The sequence below is a fragment of the Somniosus microcephalus genome, chromosome 1 (assembly GCF_052327205.1).
Source record: "Somniosus microcephalus isolate GS21.2 chromosome 1, FLI_Smic_1.0, whole genome shotgun sequence".
In the NCBI taxonomy this organism is placed as follows: Eukaryota; Metazoa; Chordata; class Chondrichthyes; order Squaliformes; family Somniosidae; genus Somniosus; species Somniosus microcephalus.
In genome coordinates, this window is record NC_140987.1 from 421,148,483 (window position 1) to 421,169,048 (window position 20,566).

Sequence of the window (20,566 nt, forward strand, 5' to 3'; positions counted from 1 at the left end):
GTATGCAAATTGGGGTACTATGCCGTACATAGGATCCCGACTGCCGTTTTAGGATTGAACTGTTCGAGTGTGTGGCGTGCAGTTTGCTTTTGGGGTTTCTCCCTCTCTGAAGCAAATAATCGCCCTAACATAAAAAATTTATTTTATAAATGATTTCAAATAGAATCATAAACACCATGAAAATGCTGACCGTTCTCAATTTGTTGATGGTATAAACGTTATCCTTGTTGGAGACCAGTGTGATGACTAACTGGTTACCCAGTCCCAGGTTCTAATCCTCAGTGAATGTTGAGTTAACTGATCTCAATCAATTGTTCTCAGTACTAGGGAGGGGAGAATCAGGTTCCTGTTATTGATTTTTACCCAATGACCTCTGGAGAAAATGCTTATGTGTGTACATCAGGTAAAGACAGTGTTGGACTTCGCTGAGAAACCACCAAGAATGAAGTTCACACATAAAGAATGGCTACTTGCATGAATTATCAAAGGGCTGTTGGCACCAATGGAAATGCATCCCAGCATGAATCAACTAACCCAAGTAACCATTCTTCATCTCTGAGCAATGAGGATAGCTGAACCTGGAGATTGTTCCAGCTAAGGTCTCTCCTATTCTCATCTGACACCTACACAAGCGCACCTTCCAGCACTTGGGGTCACTTGGAGAAAACCCTTCTTGATTTTCTTTTCCATAGCTAATAGGTATTGATGTCAATTGCAGTGCCCCAGCTGTTGCCTTAGCTAATACAATAGCAAAATACTGTGGATGCTGGTAAACTGAAATAACAACAGAAAACGCTGGAAAAACTCAGCAGGCCAGGCAGCATCCGTGGAGAGAGAAACAGAGTTAATGTTTCAGGTCGAAGACCTTTTGTCAGAACTGGAAAAAAGCAGGAAATGGAGCAGATTTTAAAGCAAGTATAGGGCTGGGAAATGGGGGAGGGGATGAAAGAACAAAAGGGAAGGTCTGTGATAGGATGGAAGGCAGGAGAAGTAAAGAGGCATTAAGAGATATTCACGGCAAGAGGAGATGGTAATGGGACAGGTTAAGCAAAAAAGGATGGATCTAGATGAAGTGTGAATTGCGCTGGCAGAACGAAAGGCAGCTGCCATGTGGGAGGGGTTCTTTCATCCCCTCCCCCATTTCCCAGCCCGTAAACTTGCTTTAAAATCTGTTCCATTGCCTGCTTTTTTCCAGTTCTGACGAAAGATCTTCGACCTGAAACGTTAACTCAGTTTCTCTCTCCACGGATGCTGCCTGGCCTGCTGAGTTTTTCCAGTGTTTTCTGTTGTTGTCTTAGCTAATTCACTTCAAACCACGAACCAAATCAGCCTAGTCTATGTGGCTTGTTATTACACCAGGCACTGATTATACCACCAGCCAACGAAGACACTTTGTTCATAACAACTGATCACGTTTCCAAACAGCCATTGTTGAGACAGCAAGTATCTATCTTAGTGGCTGAATTTAAAAAGAAGCATTAATTAACCACTCGCTCCTGTTCCGCACATCTCTGCCTTGCTCTGAGGCTCAGGCATTCTGAGGACATTAATATAACATAATCGTGACTTAAGATGAGCTGAAATAATCATTAGCTGTTCTTAACTAAATCAACCTGACAATCGTTAACAATTTAACAAAAAAAACTTGTCAAAAGAAACACATCCTAATTACAAGGAAGAAATTCTTGACAGTTTCATGAATACAGTATTTGGTAGAAAAACAAAGTCACTGCTATTATACATCTCAGAAGAGCTCGGCTACACATAGTGGGTTGAGCTGGATAACCAGAATTTCAAGTAGGAAAGCAGATGTCTCTAAAGGATTTGGAACATAGGGACAACTTACACGCACCTGGGATTTGCATAACATTTTACTATCATTTCAATCACAGCCATATTTCCTCCATTAGGGGGATTGCAGCATGTATATTATTCAAGTTAACATTTGTCCTCTAAGGTCATAACTTACATCATCAGCATCTTTAGTGCCTACTCACTGCCCATGCCTTGCCCACACCCAGCAAACCCTGACCCACCATCCCTTAAGCAGCTGCCAATGAAGGAAGGACTCTAGCCTGTCAACCCTGCATACTTAGAACTAAATGTAAGACGCTCACCACTTATATCTTCAAGCGCCATATAGCCTGAAATGCACCATAGCCAATAAAGTATGTAAGTTCACTAAAACTTTTTAAAAACAAAGTAGATATTTCATATCATTGCCATCCAATTGTAATGTAAAGCTGGATGATTCCCAGCTTTCTATTTTCTGTAGGTAGAAAGCAGGAGATTTGCACCTTGTCTGTCTGCCGTGGTGACCCTGCAAAGGGGAAATGTTTTTTATAACGAGTCCTTCCTCTTCAAGGTTAAGAGTATTGTGTGCTATTTTGCTTGGCCATTTCCCTTTCATAACATATAAATTAAGGGAGAAATTTAAATAGAAAGCATATTGTTTTCACTGAAGGCTCCATATGGAAGGAGCTGAGTTGCCAAAAAGTAAATAAAACAAGTTGCCACACTGGAGGTCCCTCCAACACGCACTCTTGGTGTGTGGTGGTATTAGAAATGATGATAAAGTTCACTTCAGTCTTTGAATGCTTACTCTGTGAGCAGATGGGCAAAGTGTCCTTAGCTGTTCTATGATTCTTTTAGAATGAGTGATTCTACAATTGGTCTTTTCCAAGAAGTCTCTCCGCTGATTAAAACCTGACTGAGTCGCAGGAAATTTCCAGGAAATCAAGCTGTGTGCCAACAGAGAAGGAATAGCTCATCACTGATGTAATCATCCAGAATTTTCTCAAGGGTTCTCCCAATTAGCCAGCATAACTTGATCAGAAGATCAAAGGAAACCCTTTCAATATGGTGTATCCGGGATTTCTGAGCAAGTTATGGCAACCGGTCAGAAGAACCTCGAGGAAATTTCTGGTGCATATCTCTTTCTCTAGAACCTTCCAAATGCTAACTTCCAAAGTACACCAGGTCACAAGAGATGCTCCTTCCTTTCCCTCTTTAAAATACTTCAAGAACGCATACACCACACACCTTTTAATATCTGAGATATTAAAACATCCATTAATATCATTTGGTGATAATCCCATTCATAACGAAAAAGGATTCTTCAGTGGAATGCAAAATCTAATTGGCCTCTGCACAGTTCTGATTATTTGGAAGCAGTTTTCTGAGGTTTTCTATTGATGAAGCAAGTGACTTTTTCAGCACAGCATCCCATAACTAATGCAGCAAATTTCTCCAATTTGTGCCTGTATTGTGATTTTCATAAAAAGTCTTAGAGATAGTGAAATATGCTGATTTTGAGCAGATCTAAGCAATATCAAATCACTTTCCCCAATTAAAGGGGCCTGGTAACCATTTCCCAGCATCCTTTACAAATTCTCCATGTATCTATTAATAAAAACTGATTACCTTTACAGTCCAAAAAGAAGGAAGTGACATGTCAAGGTTTATATTTCTTTTGTGAGGGAAGCGGAAATTCTCTTTTGTTTATTAGGTGGTTCAATCATAGAAGAGGCCAATTTCTGTTCTCCCTTTGCCCAGGAAACAGTGCAAGTGCACCTGGGGCTATTAGTTTAGAGAAAACTGGGTGCTTGGGGACCGACTAGAATTTTGCCACACCACAAAAAATCTTCTGTTGACTTGAGGCACGAAAAGCAAGATAACCATAGTGTCTTGCATCAATGAGTTTTGTAACTTTAAAAATAAAATAGTGGACTGGGTGGTGTAGTTAGACAATCAACCTGGGAGCTGAACTTAAAGTCCAGCCCAGAATGATAGAATGAAATGTTCTCCTTTCTATCGATGAAGAAGATTCAATTTGAAATGAGTTTGGGCAAAAATAAGTTTGGACAGTCTCATCCCAATTTCCAGTAGGCATGTCAGAAAACTGTTCTTAATTCTGAGTAATTGCCAATATTCAGCTTGACTCAGTGGTCGTATCTTTGCTTCTGAGTCAGAAGTTCTGGGTAGGAGGACCACTCCTAGCACTTGAGCACACAATCTGGGCTGACAGCACAGTGCTGCAGTGAAGGAGCTCTGTATTATTGGAAGTGCTGTCTTTTGGATGTTAAACTGAAGTCCTGTCTGCCTGTTCGGCTGGATGTAAAAGATCCCAAGGCTGTATTTAAAGAAGAGTGGGGAAGTTCTCCTGGTGTCCTGGCCAACATTTATCTCTCAACCAATACCACCAAAAACAGATTAACTGGTCATTTATTTCATTGTTATCTGTGGGATTTTGTTGCGTGTAAATTGGATGCTGTGTTTCCCGACAGGGACGACACTTCAAAAAATCTATTAGCTACCAAATGTTTTGAGACATCCTGAGGACATGAAAGACACTAGTGGGCCAGATTTTCAGTGTGCCGTGAGACGGGCTTTTAGGCGTGCGGGGGCCAAAAATCCCAAATTTGGGGGTCCCGACACCATCCCGCCCAAAACCCACCTCCAAGTAAGTTTCAGAGGAGGCGGGTACCCGCCCCGCACTGGGACCCGCCGACCCGAGGCGGGAAGGGATTAGTGCTAATTAACTGCCTGTTAACAGGTAGTTAACAGGCAGTTTTTAGCCTGATCCCTATTTTGAGGGATGTCGTGTGGGATTCCCGACGGCTCCAAACCACGCCAGGTTAGAGCAGGCGGGCCATCGGGTTGAAGGACTTGGAGGGGTCGCGATGTCGGTGTTCAGGTGAGTGATGGGTGCATGAGTGCAAAGGTAAGTGTGTTTGGTGTGTCTAAAGTGTGTAAAGAAGTTTAAATTACATGTACTTACCTTAACAGCCTTTCTTCCTCTAGGCGTCAGGAGTCCAGGGGGTCGATTTTCTGGCAGCCGTCGGGTGGCTTTTCATGCGGCCGGGGGCCGAAAATCGGCGAAAAAGTGGGTCGCGACCCCCCCCCCAGCCTGATTCCCCGCCCCGTCCGACTTTTGGACCGCCGTTTCTCTCCGACCTGCTTCAGTCCCGCCCACCGCTGGCGGGACTGGCCGTCGGAACAGTAATGATCAATCATCACCTTGTTTAAGCCGATTTTAGGCTGCCCTTGCGACTTTCAGGGGTTCCCCACGCAAAACACGCCTGCGGGGAACTCCGCTGATGAAACCTGGCGTGAAGCTTGCCGGCTTGCTAGCTGTCAGCTGCAGGCCAGGGAAAGCTGCGATTTAAAGGGACAGCACTTGTATGCTGAAGGACCTTGTTGCTGCAGGCTTGGGGCTACTTCTTCAAGGCTTAGGCACAGCTGTGGAAGGTTGGAGCCTCACACACTTCTCCAATGCGATCTCCTGGGAAGCCCCTCTCGCCACCCTCACTCAGCGGAGGCATCTACGAGAAGCATGGGACACCTTTTTTTCCTTCCCTTCCTGCCATTAGAGGATCTCCAGCAGCAGAGGCGGCAGCAGCAGAACCAGGAACAGCAGGATTAGCAACAGGAGCACCAGGCTGCTGCTCACTCACCTGAAGCTGCACAGGCCAGAAGGGGCCAGCGCTTGGAAGTGGCTTGAGAGCACCTTGCTGCGCTTTAGGGGGCCATGGTGACCCATTTCTGCACTGGCAGTCCTACTCAGAAGGACTTCCATGAAGATCTGGTTTCTCTGTTCAACAGATGGCCAACGCTCCTCAAGAGATGTCATTCTCTTATGAGCACTCACCATGTTTTCCATACCCTGGCGAGTTATCTCCTCCATGGAGGTTGCCAACCTTTCCATGGTGATGCGTTCATGCGCCAATGACTCCACAAAGGCTCTGCTCATGGTCGCTATGGACTCCTCCATTCACTCCACACTCGCAGCGACCCTGGAGACAAAATCTGCCAGAGACTCCTGCATCTGTGCATGGAGATCCATCACCTCTTCTCTTGCGGATGGACCCAGAGGCAGAGGGTCGACATGCAGTGCAGCTGAGCTGAGCTGGCAGAGTCCTGCGCCCTCTGACGAGAACTCTCCACTGCTGTCCCTGTCTCCAGAATCTGCTGAGGGTCACTTGTGAGCTGTGAAACACCAGATGACACTACTCTATGTCCCGAAGGTCCCCCCGAGGTGTGAGTGTCTGCGCTGGTGCTGGGTGCGCTTACTTCTGCTGACGCTGCACCCTCAGAGGTTGGAGCTTCCTCTGAGGAGTCTGGCTGCACAGCCTCTTCCTCCTCCACAGTGAGGGCGGGGGCTCTGGATGGTACTGTGGGGGAGTAAAGGAAGGAGTTAGAGATGTAATGCCAAGGTTCTTCTGGTGACTCCCAGCGAGTTGGCATCTTCTAACACCTGCATCGATTCAGCATTGCTCTCAGTGGGAGGCCTCTTCCTCCCTGACCTAGGGAAGAGGACCTCCCTGTGGGCCCTAACCCCATCCAATAATGCCTGCAGTGAAGCCTCGTCGAATTTGGAGGCAGCTCGGGGTCTGGCACTGGCCAAAGCTGCTGCAGGCTCCTCTGCCATCCTATATGGTTCGTTTGGAAGCCTTCAGAGGATGCAGTGCTTGCTATGGACCTTGAAAGCACCATGAATGATGACATCATACTGTGGGGATTTCTGACTCGAATTGGACAATTAGCAAGGCTTCCCACATGCTGGGAATTAATTGGCCACTTGAGGGAAAATTGCATGGAGCTGGCTGACACTTTTTTATGTGTGTCAGAAACCTCACATTCGGGGAAACCCGACCATTTCCCACACAAGGCGAAAATCGGGGCCCATCACTCAACCGGCACTGAAAGCTGAATGGCTGTGATCTGTCAAAAGTGACAGCCTTGAGCTTTCGGTGCCGGTGACAGTTCTAACTGAGTCTACGTAGAAGGACTCAGGTTAGGAGTCAGACTGTCAGTGTTTCACAGCTTCAAACAGCTGTGAAACACTGATATTTTATCTGTCAAAAACTCTTGACAGATGAAATTTCAGTCTGTGACGTCACCTGTTGCCGGGTGGCCCTTAATTGGCCTGCTGAGCCTGCTGGGCGGGCTCAACAAGGTCAATCAAGGGAAAATTGCGGAATTGGCCGGACGTCGATGGAGGCGGGACTAAAACTCGAAAGTTGTAGTCCCGCCTCCTTCCCAACTGCCGAATGAAAATCCAGCCCACTATATAAGTGCAAGTTCTTTCTTCTTTCCAAATTGGCAAACTCACTCAGACCACAGAATGGATGGATTGGAAAAAGGAAAAATATCACACGGGTTTAATAGATGGTGCCCTGCTGAAGATAAGACTGAGGCATGTTGTCGGGACAGAGCAGTGGGAACTGTACTCTGCATCTAAATGCTGCTTCCTTCTCTTTCCCTTGCCCATCAAGCCAAATCTCCCCCCAAGATCTCCCCCCCCCAACCCCACCCTAGCCCTGAACCTATGATTTTCTCCAGTTTCTCTCCAATCTCCTCTCATGCTCTCTTTGAACTCATCCTGCCCATGATATCTACCTCCTGCTCTCTTGGCCCTAAACCCACTAAAATGCTGACCACCCAACTTCCCTTCCTGGACATCCCACAAACAGCAATGAGATAAATGACAGATATTCTGTTTTAGTACTGTTTAGTGGAAGTGACAGGGTTGTATATTCAAATTAGATACAAAATTATCAAATGTTTGCTAATGGAGAATGAAAACAATATGCCATTTTTCACTAAAAGATGAATTTTGCCTCCATATGGTGTTCAGCTGTGACATGGCATGATGAGTAATGGTATAGGAACAATTTCTACACAACTACTTCGTTTTGGAGTCTTATATCTCTCTCAGATAGAAGTTAATGTACAACATTAAATACAAGGGCAGGGTTCTATAATTGTTGTTCGCTACAGTGCTAACTTACTATAAAAGTCTCACATTACATTATTATATACGATTGCTATAGCATACAATTTAATCTAAGGTTGTAATGTAATCCCTCATACACTCATATCTTGAAGTAGCCATTTTAGACAGCAGAAAAGTATCAAATAATCATCCAGATAAATGTAAGTGAGTGAGGTCATTCAGTCCATCTAGCTTCCATTGAAACATATTTGCCTGGAGTTTCTGCTAGGTTGTGCTGGTTTTTCTCAGCGCAATTCGCCTGAAATCGCCCAAACCAGTGCAAAAGATCGAGGAATTTCAAGCGCAAATTACGTCCAGCACCAAATTGAGTTTCCACGATCTTTTGAGCTAGTTTAAAAAACATCGTGCTGGAAGCTGGCCCCGCCATCAACACTGGCCACGTCTCCAGATCGAATTAATCACCATGGCGAGTTCGTATTTGTTTGCAGGCCTTTGAAGCGGCTCTTAAAATTAAGCTGTTTTTCTTAGGTGCAAGGACACTAATATCAAGAAGCACATCATTATGCAAACGGTGATGAATACCTGAAATAGTCTTCTTGGTAGGATTGCAGAGGCAAAGGTTCTGGAATCGATCAAGAATTTAGGGAGCTAGGTGAAGGATTAAGGAGCAGGACCTCAAAGGTTGTAATCTCTGGATTACTCCCGGTGCCACGTGCTAGTAAGTATAGGAATAGGAAGATAGAACAGATGAATGCGTGGCAAAAGGGGTGGTGCAGGGGGGAGGGCTTTAGTTTCCTGGATCACTGGGTCTGCTTCTGGGAAAGGTGGGACTTGTACAAGTCGGACGGTTTACACCTGAACCAGGGGGGAACCAATATCCTTGCGGGGAGGTTTGCTAGCACTGCTGGGGAGGGTTTAAACTAACTTGGCAGGGGGTTGGGGTACAGAGTGGAGCTATAGTAGGGGGTGATTTACGGCCAAATACAGAGGGAAAAACAAGTCAGCTGGGAAGGCAGAGCAAATATGTGAAGGCAAAAGAGAATATGGCAGGGCTGGAAGGCATTTATTTTAATGCAAGGAGTCTTGCAAATAAGGTGGATGAACTGAAGTTGTTGTTGAACACATGGGAGTACGATATTGTTGCTATCACGGAGACATGGTTGAGGGAGGGTCAGGACTGGCAGCTCAATATTCCGGGGTATAGAATCTTCAGGCAAGACAGAGGGGGGTGTAAAAGGGGAGGGGGTGTTGCAATATTAATTAAGGAGTCAATTACTGCTGTAAGGAGGGATGATATATTAGCGGGTTCCTCTAATGAGGCCATATGGGTAGAACTTAAAAACAAAAAGGGGGCAAGCACTTTGCTGGGAGTGTACTATAGGCCCCCAAACAGTCAGGGGGAGATAGAGGAACAGATATGTAGGCAAATCTCAGAGAAGTGCGAAAATAATAGGGTAATAATAGTGGGGGATTTCAACTTCCCCAATATAAATTGGGACAGTCAGAGTGTGAAAGGCTTAGAGGGTGCAGAATTCTTAAAGTGCATCCAGGAGAGCTTTTTGAGCCAACATGTAGAACGTCCTACAAGAGAGGGGGCGGTACTGGACCTAATTCTGGGGAATGTAGCCGGGCAAGTGGTGGAAGTGTCAGTAGGAGAGCATTTTGGCGACAGTGACCATAATTCGGTGAGATTTAAGGTGGTCATGGAAAGAGACAAAGACGGCCCGGAAATAAGGGTTCTAAATTGGGGGAAGGCCGATTTTAATATGATAAGGCAGGATCTGGCCAAAGTGGACTGGGAGCAGCTGCTTATAGGAAAATCCACATCAAAACAGTGGGAGACTTTCAGAAGGGAAATAGAGAGAGTACAACGCCAACATGTTCCTGTAAAGGTCAAGGGTGGGACCAACAAGCAAAGGGAACCTTGGATGACAAGGGATATACAAAAATGCATTAGAAATAAAAGGGGGGCTTTTGGCAGTTACAAAAGACTAAAGACAGAAGAAGCCCTAGAGGAGTATAAAAAGTGCAGGGGCATACTTAAAAAAGAAATTAGGAGGGCGAGGAGGGGCCATGAAATAACACTGGCGAGCAAAATAAAGGAAAATCCTAAGATGTTTTATAAGTATATTAAGGGCAAGAGGATAACCAGGGAAAGGGTAGGGCCCATTAGGGACCAAAGTGGCAATCTGTGTGTAGAGCCAGAGGATGTAGGCGGGGTTTTAAATGAATTTTTTTCATCTGTGTTCACTATGGAGAAAGACGATGCAGACATAGAAATCGGGCAAGGGGACGGTGACATACTTGAACATATTAGCATCGAGAGGGAGGAGGTGCTAGCAGTTTTAGCGGGCCAAAAAGTGGATAAATCCCCAGGCCCGGACGAGATGTATCCCAGGCTGCTGTGGGAGGCAAGGGAGGAGATTGCAGGGGCTCTGACACAAATTTTCAGAACCTCTCTGGCCACAGGGGATGTACCAGAGGACTGGAGAACAGCTAATGTAGTACCATTATTCAAGAAGGGTAGCAGGGATAAACCAGGGAATTACAGGCCAGTGAGTCTAACATCTGTGGTGGGGAAATTATTGGAAAAAATTCTGAGGGACAAAATTAATCTCCACTTGGAGAGGCAAGGATTAATCGGGGATAGTCAGCATGGCTTTGTCAAGGGTAAATCATGTCTAACAAATCTGATCGAATTTTTCGAGGGGGTGACTAGTGGGGTGGATGAGGGAAATGCTGTGGATGTGGTTTACATGGACTTCAGTAAAGTTTTTGACAAAGTCCCGCATAGGAGACTGGTCAAGAAGGTAAGAGCCCATGGGATCCAGGGTGCCTTGGCGCGTTGGATCCTAAACTGGCTGAGTGGCAGGAGGCAGAGGGTGATGGTCGAAGGTTGCTTTTGTGACTGGAAGCCTGTGTCCAGTGGGGTACCTCAGGGATCGGTGCTGGGTCCCTTATTGTTTGTGATCTACATAAATGATTTGGATGAAAATGTAAAAGGTATGATCAGTAAGTTCGCAGATGACATGAAAATTGGTGGGGTGGTAAATTGCGAGGAGGAAAGCCTCCAGCTACAGGACGATATAAACGGGTTGGTCAGATGGGCGGAGAAGTGGCAAATGGAATTTAACCCTGAAAAGTGCGAGGTGATGCATTTTGGACGGACAAATAAGGCAAGGGAATACACAATGAGTGGTAGGACCCTAGGAAGTACAGAGGGTCAGAGGGACCTTGGTGTACACGTACATAGATCCCTGAAGGCAGCGGAGCAGGTAGATAAGGTGGTTAAAAAGGCATATGGGATACTTGCCTTCACTAGCCGAGGCATAGAATATAAGAGCAGGGAGGTTATGATGGAGCTGTACAAAACGCTGGTGAGGCCACAGCTGGAGTACCGTGTGCAGTTCTGGTCGCCTCACTATAGGAAGGATGTGATTGCTTTGGAGAGGGTGCAGAGAAGATTCACCAGGATGTTACCTGGGATGGAGCGCCTCAGCTATGAAGAGAGGCTGGACAGGCTGGAGTTGTTTTCCTTGGAGCAGAGAAGGCTGAGGGGGGACCTGATTGAGGTGTACAAAATAATGAGGGGCATAGATAGGGTAGATAAAGAGGAACTTTTCCCCTTAGTGGGGGGGTCAATAACAAGGGGGCATAGATTCAGGGTAAGGGGCAGGAGATTTAGAGGGGATTTGAGGAGGAACTTTTTCACCCAGAGGGTGGTTGGAATGTGGAACTCAATGCCTGAAAGGGTGGTGGAGGCAGGAACCCTCACAACATTCAAGAAGCATTTGGATGAGCACTTGAAATGCCATTGCATACAAGGCTATGGACCAAATGCTGGAAAATGGGATTAGACTGGACAGGGATGGATGGGCGGCGCAGACACGATGGGCCGAAGGGCCTCTTTCTGTGCTGTAAAACTCTATGGCCTAGAAATTCACTGGCCTTAGCGCCGCTTTTGAGGCGCTAGAGGGCCTAGCGCCGAAGTTATGGCCAGTTTAGAAATTGACAGGGGCCCTAAATCGGCGTTAGGCCGGTAGCGCTGCGCCGGCACCGATGACGTCATCGGTGTGCGCAGCGTCCCGGTTGCCATGGTAACCCGCCCGAACTCGGAAATTGAGTTGCGGCCGCCTCGCCCGTGGCAGCCGCAAGCAACGTTCTGGCAGAGGTGCCTTACACAACTTTGCGCCGGCGCATTAAAGGCCCCGCGGCGGCCGGCCGCTTTCCCACCGGCCGCCTGGCCGCAGCTCCCTCCCCGGACTTCCCCCCGCCCCCCCCCCCGGAACAGAAGCAAGCCCGGCACTTGTCCGAGGTGCCGGGCTCATTTTTAAAAAGATTATCGCGGGCCGCGGCCGGGTGCAGGCAGCTCCTCCTTAACGGAAGGAGGAGGCCTGCACTTCCCGAGCCTGCCGCACCGCAGCGGGCGCCGCAGCACCGGAATAGCGCCGCAATGCGGCGCGTGGCGCCAGTTTTGAGGCGCTGAGACCCCTCAGTAGCGCCGGCAGCCGTTTGGGCGCGGCGCTACTGAATTTTTGGCGCGCGCAGGGGGACTTAGCGCCAGCACTAACTTCCGGCGCTAAAGCCCTCGCTGCGCCAAAACCGAATTTCTAGGCCTATGACTCTATGAGATGTTGTGCTGAAGGAGACAATGGCCAAGAGTTTTAAAAGCTTTTATTTTTTTTTTATTTACTAAGAAACTGACTACTGTACACCAATGTAACTAGTAAATGGTTCTGTATAGAAACATAGAAGTTTATTATAAGTCATTTTCAGTTATTTAAATTCGGGTTACTCACAGGTAGGTGACTAGACGCTGATTAAAAATGCTCATTTTTTTTTGATAAACCCATTTTCAGCTATATTAATAAAATGCTTTAGAAATATTACGTTCTAAAGCACTGCCTGATTGGTCTGGTTCATGGAAGATTTTACATTCGGCAATATGCATTTCTTAAAACTAACGCAATTTAGCACGCAATTTGCACCCGGATCGGCAATTGCACCCTAAGCAGAAACTCTTGGCCATTGTCTCCTTCATCACAACATCTAACTCCTTCTTCATCGATTCCAGAATCTTTGCCTCTACAATTCTACCAAGAAGACTATTTCAGGTATTCATCACCCTTTGCATAAAGACATATTTGCCTTTAACCACTTTGTATCAATGTCCCTTTGTCTTGCAGTTCTGAATTTACTCTTTCTATTCCATTTTGTATCTTGTATATCTCTAATTCACCTCATTGCAAGACTGAGCCATCTTAGATTTTCTATTTTGTTCTCATAACTCACAATCAGCCTTGTTGCCCTGCTCTACACCCTATCCAGGGCTTAGATGTTTTTCTTCTGTCTCAGTGGCCAGTACTGGATAGGACAAGAACTGGATATTTGAAGAGGAAAAAATTGCAGGGCTATGGGAAGAGAGCAGGGGAGTGATACTAATTGGATCGCTCTTTCAAAGAGCCGGCATAATCACAATGGGCCAAATGGCCTCCTTCTGTGCTGTATGATTTTATAATTCTATGAACTGAACTCAGTATTCAAGATGTGACAAGACAAGAGCTCTGAACAGTTTCAAAATGAGGGCCTTAGACTTGCACTCTAATGATTTGGCAATATTGCAAGGTTTTCTGTTAACTTTGTTGATTGCTGCTCCACAGTGACTGAACATGTTATAACTCCTAGATCTTTTCAGCCCCCAATTAGTTTAACACTATTCACTAAGTAAGCGTGCGAATGCTGTGTTAGTTTGATATTCATCCATTTGGAATCATAATCCTTTTATAGTGTTTTATAAAAGGAGATAATAATAGAAGCACTTCAGTGAAATAGGACTAGTTTCTGGCATAAAAAAGTAGAATATTATTCACTTCGAACTAAAGAAGTTTACAGCACAAAGAAAGCCATTTGGCCCATCTCTTTGCTAGAGCTATCCAAAACTAATCCCACTACCCTGCTTTATCCTCCTAATGTTCCCTTATAAGATCCAATAGTCTCTGCTTCAACCACTCCCTGTTGCAAAGCATTCCATGCTCCAATAACCCTCTGTATAAAGCCACACTTCTCTCCTCACTACTTCAGTGATCATTTTAAATTGATGCCGCCTTTGGAAAAGATTTGTGATGGTTAAAAGCAAACAAAATATTACTTTAATAATTCAATTTCAGACCCGGCCACAAGTACCACAATTTAAAGTTTGGGGTTTTGCATGATTTTTAATGAATAAAATTTGCATTCAGAATTGGTGCAAAGAAAACATTTTTCCTGCTTCTGCTTTGAAAGGTTAGATTCTCCCCCTCCACTTGAGAGGCGTTTAAGAGCTAAGGCCATGATTATAGGTTACACTCTTATCTACTAGGGTTTGTTTCATCAAAGCTCGACATTCATTTGAAATGTTGTTGGTTAAAGTGCATTCCAAGCACTTCAAACAGTAATGAAAGGACACAGAAAGGATGCAAGAGTAAGAGATAGAGTTACTGCAATCTTATATAATATGTGTCATTTTTGTTCAAGCATGCCACAAAATAATTAAAGGGACAGGGTACTGTTTTTTTGTGCTCTATGGCCTGAAATTCATGCTTGTCAAATGTAGGATCTTAATATATCCTCTTATGCATTCCAGGCCTCCAGGTGTATAATTTCTAGGTGTGTAGTTTCTGTATAATTCAATTCAAAAGCTACTGTTCATTCCTAGAAAACTTTCAAAGGGCATGATAGGCAAACGTTTTCCATTGATTTTGCAATTTGTTTGTGCCAATATATTGTTTACTTTTGCATCCAGCTGCCTGATTTTCCTCCATCTCTTGAAATTAAGATGCGGGCACTGTACCACACTGGAAGAGCAGTCAAGAGCTGATTTTATCGGAGTACCATGCACAATTTTTTAAACTTATATAATAAATTGTCCATGATCGTTTGGTGATTCTAAATATTTTTTATATACAAGATGGCAATGGAGTTGGGAGAGAAACTTCACAAACTCACTCCACAGACATATCTGGTGCCAGAACCACCAGCTACTTTGTGACATTTGATAGAAACATAGAAACATAGAAGATAGGAGCAGGAGTAGGCCATTCGGCCCTTCGAGCCTACTCCGCCATTCAATGAGATCATGGCTGATCATCCAAATTCAGTACCCGGTCCCTGCTTTCTCCCCATATCCCTTGATCCCTTTAGCCTTAAGAAATATATCCAACTCCTTCTTGAATATATTTAATGAACTGGCCTCCACCGCCCTCTGTGGCAGAGAATTCCACAGGTTCACCACTCTCTGGGTGAAGAAATTCCTCCTCATTTCAGTCCTAAATGGCTTACCCCTTATCCTTAGACTATGACCCCTGGTTCTGGACTCCCCGGCCATCGGAAACATCCTTCCTGCATCTAGTCTGTCCAGGCCTGACAGAATGTTATAGGTTTCGATGAGATCCCCTCTCAATCTTCTAAACTCCAGTGAGTATAAGCCCAATCGACCCATTCTCTCCTCATACGTCATTCCTGCCATCCCAGGTATCAGCCTAGTGAATCTTCGCTGCACTCCCTCCATGGCAAGAACGTCCTTCCTCAGATAAGGCGACCAAAACTGCACACAATACTCAATTGATATAGCAATTTACAATGGTAAATGTTGACAGAAAAGTGTGATACAAAATGGTGACAACAGGAAGCAAGGTTTGTGAACAGGAAGTGTGTGCCCTATGCAAGATTTATTATAGTAATATATAGATACTGCCTTCCTGTCCCTGGAGAAGAGATGCAAGTTAGAATCTACTCTTGAGCTAAAAGAAAAGGTCAACAAAGTGATTAAAATGGGAGAATGTCAAGTTTATGACAGAACCGTTTCTTTGTCCAGTATTCAAATTCAATAATGACAACCAACTCAGTCGGTAACACTCTCATTAGTGATTCAGAAGATAGGAGTTCAGGTTCCACGCCGGGACCTAAGAGCATAATCTCAACTGGCATTACATTGCAGCACTGTTACATTATGGGAGGTGCCACCATTAAATGGGAAGTTAAACCAAAATCCTGTCTGGCTCTTCTGGTGGCTCAAATAGATATTGAAGGTGAATTGGGAATATTCAAAGAGCAGGGAGTTCTCCAAATGTCCTGGCCAACATTCCTCCTAAAAATTGATCTGAGTCTATTCAAATTGTCTCAGATCCCAAGTCAAGGGTTATTTTCATCCCTGTAGTTTACAAGATAACCTCTTTTATTGATGGTCACTTTAAGAAAGAAAGAAAGACTTGCATTTATATAGCGCCTTTCACGACCACCGGACGTCTCAAAGCACTTTACAGTCAATTAAGTAATTTTTTGAAGTGGAGTCGCTGTTGTAATAAGGTCATATCTAAGGCTGGGCATTAGTATTGATGACATTGGCGGATGAACACTTAGCACCTTTGTATGACATTCCTCTGTCCACTATTTCAATGGACACCTTAACTCATGTAAAATTATTGGATTAAGGCCATCAGTGCAGTAGCAGACAGGGGAATGTTACACAAATGTGTTAAGCGTTCATTTACCAATATCATCAACAGCAATTTCTACCCTACAGTTGTAAAAAGAGAGTGATAGTAGTAAGCATGCATTAAATGCATGTTTGCTGTGCCATGTACACATAATTAAATTAATGTGTACTTATGTATCAAAGGTAGAAACTGGCAGTAATGCCAGGCAGAAATATTTGCTAAATAGGTAATCTAGTAGCAGGGTGTGAGAGAAACTTGAGTCACGATAAGCAGAAAAACAGAATGCCTTGTGCAACATTTTTCAACGTAACTTGAAAACTCATTTTCTATATCAGCATCTGCTACAGCTTGTAACATAAAATGACTTGTTTTGGAATATAGCATTTAGTTTATATGGGTTTCATAGTTACTGAAATTAGTTACATAGATAATAATGACCTGTAATTTCCGATAGGAGGCTTCCTGCGTGCGGATGCCTCCGATCTGAAAAAAATCTATGCTCTTACCTGAGGTCTCCCGAAGCCCGGGCACTTCTGATGCTGGGCCCCTCCACAGTTGAAATGCCCAGGGCCCATGTATCCCGGGGTACATGCAGTTCGCAAGCGTCCCTGGGATCACATGGGCCAGGCCAGTCAATAGGAGAAGGGAATCTCCCTTCATACTTTTGACAGATAGATTTGTCAAATATATGAATGGAGATCACCCCAAAAACACATCAAAACATTAAATACATTTTTTTTTAATCACTGAGTTAAAATTACATTAAATTAAATATTTTAAACAAAAATGTAATAATTAAAGTTTTTTACAGGGCTAAAAATAAACGTGCCATTTTTTAAAGTATTTTTAAATTATAAATGAGTGAGAACATTTTTTTAAAAAAACTTTTTTTCAACTCTTATGCTGGTAAAAGTAGGCCTTACGCTTGCTTTTACCAGGCGTAAGATTTTGAAGTGTTTTCAGCAGGCGGAGGTTCTGCAGAAAGCGGAACTCTCCCCCCGTAGAGGCCCTTCTCCAGGGCAGGCATGCGATCTGTCAGGAGCATTCTTGACAGATCGGAAATGCTGGTTTTCAGCGCATGCTCTTCGCATGCTTGAAACCGGCATTGCCAATGTCCCTACCGGTGTGTACACAGCTCGAACACACCCATAGGCATCGGATAATATGGGCCAATGATAAAAGACTTTATTGGTTAGGGCCACAGATGAACAAAATAGAATTCAGACCTGGGAAGGGGAAGCAATCCTGGGGAGGGGACCTTGAATGGGCCTGCTGTGGGCCAGAGTTTATTTGTGGGTCCAGGAGGAGCACTCTTACTTCTCCTGGGCCCACAAAGGTAAAAAGTGCAAAATTTACTGGGCCGTTTTTTGAGCGGCCTACTGTGGTTCCTTTAAGGACCGCTGGTTAGGCCACTCTGCGCCTGGTATAACTGAGTTAGAATGTGCACAGTGCACGCTCCACCAACGTTCCCGCTAAGCTGCACGGCCACTCGGCCGCACAGCAGTCTGGTGGTCCGACACAGGCTGCTCGCTGGCTTTTATATGGGTGGGAATTTGAATGGGCCGTGCAGCCACTTAAAGGGACCGCGCACCAAAAAAAAAGAGTGAACCTTGCACTCCACCCACTTGTACCTGAATTTTGCATTTGAGGTGCCGAGTTGCATAGTTAAGCAGCCGTATGCCTGTTTCAGGCATGCGGGCTGCTCGTCCATTTACTGGCCCGCCTGAATATTTCATCAGCTAGGCCTTGGGCGTCAAAGGAGCAGCTGTGGTACCCTCTGATTTTCAACTGCTGGCCGCCCATTTTCAAGGCACAAAATGGGCACTGGTGTGTTCAATTTCTCTTAGTCTAATAAATTCCATCAAGTTTGCAGACACATATGATGGATGGGACATCATATGGCGAGACATTTCCTCTTCAGCAAGAAAGGAAAACTAATCAGTGATCCCTGTTTGAAGTGTGCCAACCAATGATATTTCATAGGACATCAATAGTGGCCTGCAGTCCACAGCCCAGAGCAAAGCTTACTCGTTTAACTGAAGAATATGTGACGGCAAACAACGTCACTCAGAGATAGTGGGGAGGGGAGATAATGAAAACGCCTTTTACAAGGTTGATCCTCCATTCTCGACATCAAGACAATAGTTTAGAATTCCTTTTGTTTAATTCACTTGATGGCACTTTGGCACTGCCAAGTTTATGTAGGTTTTGGTCTATTAGAAATCATAATGCTCCTTTTATGTTGCTTTTTATATGGATGACCGATGTTAAGTATCAACAGAAACAGTAAACTTATCATGCCAATGAAATGTATGAAATTCACTAGTTGACGCTATCAGTCATTGTCAATGCTTTTATAGTAACTTCTCATGACTTGTTAATCAGCGCTCCAGTGAATTTGGCCTTTTTGAACCACAGCGAATGGTATGTAACTAAAGGCATGCTATGGTTTTTCTTTGTTCAGGTTCAGCTCCTCGAGTCAAGCTGATTGCACCAGAACTGACTATATCTGACAAGCAGCTGGTCATTGAAGTAAATGGAACACTCACAATCACATGCAGGTGAGATTACATTTACCTTTTTACCATAAGATACTTCTTTCTGTTTTCCTTTTCTCTCTCACCTACTTTCTCTCCATACAGCGTGTCATCATTTTAACTGGCATTCAAGAGATTCTATCGGCGATTCTACCCTATAGATCAACTAATGCATCAAAATAGATGAGGTGACTGGATTGTTAGTTTTATCATAGTGGTCCATCGAATTTTCCAGCCTGATTGAAAACTGTCTGTATATCATACATAGTGCGACTGGGTCTACTACTGCTGAAGTATTACTCCCTCTTCTTTAATCAACTCGCACAAAGCAAATGGTTATACATTACTGTGGGTTCAGTCAATATGACAACATTACTTAAAGCCAACCAGTTATAAATACTAATACAAAAGCAAAATACTGCAGATGCTGGAAATCTGAAATAAAAACAGAAGCTGCTGGAAATACTCAGCAGGTCAGGCAGCATCTGTGGAGAGAGAAACAGAGTTAATGTTTTAGGTTGATAACCTTTCATCAGAACTGGAAAAAGTTATAGATATAACAGGATTTAAGCAAGTACAGAGGTAGGAAAAGGGGGGAGAGGAGGAAAGAACAAAAGGGAGGGGTCTGTGATAGAGTGGAAGGCAGGAGTGATTAAATGACAAAAGGGAATATTGTGCGAGGCAATAATGGTGGTAATGGGATAAGTAAAGTAACAAAAGATGGGTCTAGAGGAGGTGTAAATGGCAACAGCAGAACCATTACCGCACCTGCTGTCTGAAAAAATGGGAGCAGTGGTTATGATCTGAAATTGTTGAACTCAATATAGTGTCTGGAAGGTGTAAATACTGCTCACTATTATTCATAACATTCAACCCATGGAAGTAGTTTTTTACATCTGGCTATATGATATATGCATCTTAATGTAGGAATATGATGCATCTTTTATCCATCTATCTATTCCTATTGAATATTTCATAATACATTCGTGTAGCATCTTATCGCATCAAAAAATTTCAAATATTTCACACAATTTAATTAGCTTTGAAGCGTTGGAGACATGTAAGCAACACAGCCATTCTGCACTAGCAACATCCCACAAACAACAATGTGCTAAATGGCCAGTTAGGTTTTTTTTGGTGCTATTGATTAGGGGAGGAATGTTGGCCAGGCACAGATCTCCATGTTCTTCTTTGAGTAGTGCCATAAGTTCTTAAGCATCCATCTGAAACACCGGCACAGACAGAGGGCATTGTGGATTAATAGCTCATCCAAAGGTACAGTACTAAGGTAGTCGCCCACCCATTCTTTGTTTGGACGTCTATTTTGCTCACAGACTACTTTTTAAATTATTTTTAATGCACACCAGTCAGGAAATGTCTAGTTGTCAACGTTTTTGTCCATTTTGGCATTTTATTTGGCCACTGTTGTGGGTTTTGCAGCAAAATATCAAAATCAGACCAATTCAAACTATTCCAGCATATGTAAAACCATTAAATCCTTCACATGCAGTTCAGTGCCACCAACAGAGAAACAGCTAGTCCTGGTTATAAAAATAGAGAAAGAAAGAATCCACATAAATACCTTACGTAATAACTAGGAACCATTGGAATACCTCCAAATATATGTAGGAACTAAATCAAAACTCTATAAAAATTAATATAAAAAAACGATAAGGAGCACGACAGCATCTGAACAAAGAGCTGGAAAACAGGTAAAAGGCAGGAATTTTTTAAAATATTCTCCTAAATCATGCTTCTGACACAATCCTCTGCCCATTTTTGGCAAAAGGTGGCAATCTAGAAGACACTTCCAACAC

General features: G+C 44.1%; 1 protein-coding gene across 1 annotated transcript in view; it reads left to right on the forward strand.

The window, feature by feature from the left end:
• kdrl (kinase insert domain receptor like) overlaps window positions 1-20,566 on the forward strand; it is a 259,302-nt gene that overhangs the window by 15,135 nt on the left and 223,601 nt on the right. The window contains exon 2 of the mRNA XM_085999532.1: window positions 18,677-18,773. Coding sequence (XP_085855658.1) covers window positions 18,677-18,773 — 97 coding nt within the window. The remainder of the gene's footprint in view (window positions 1-18,676; window positions 18,774-20,566) is intronic.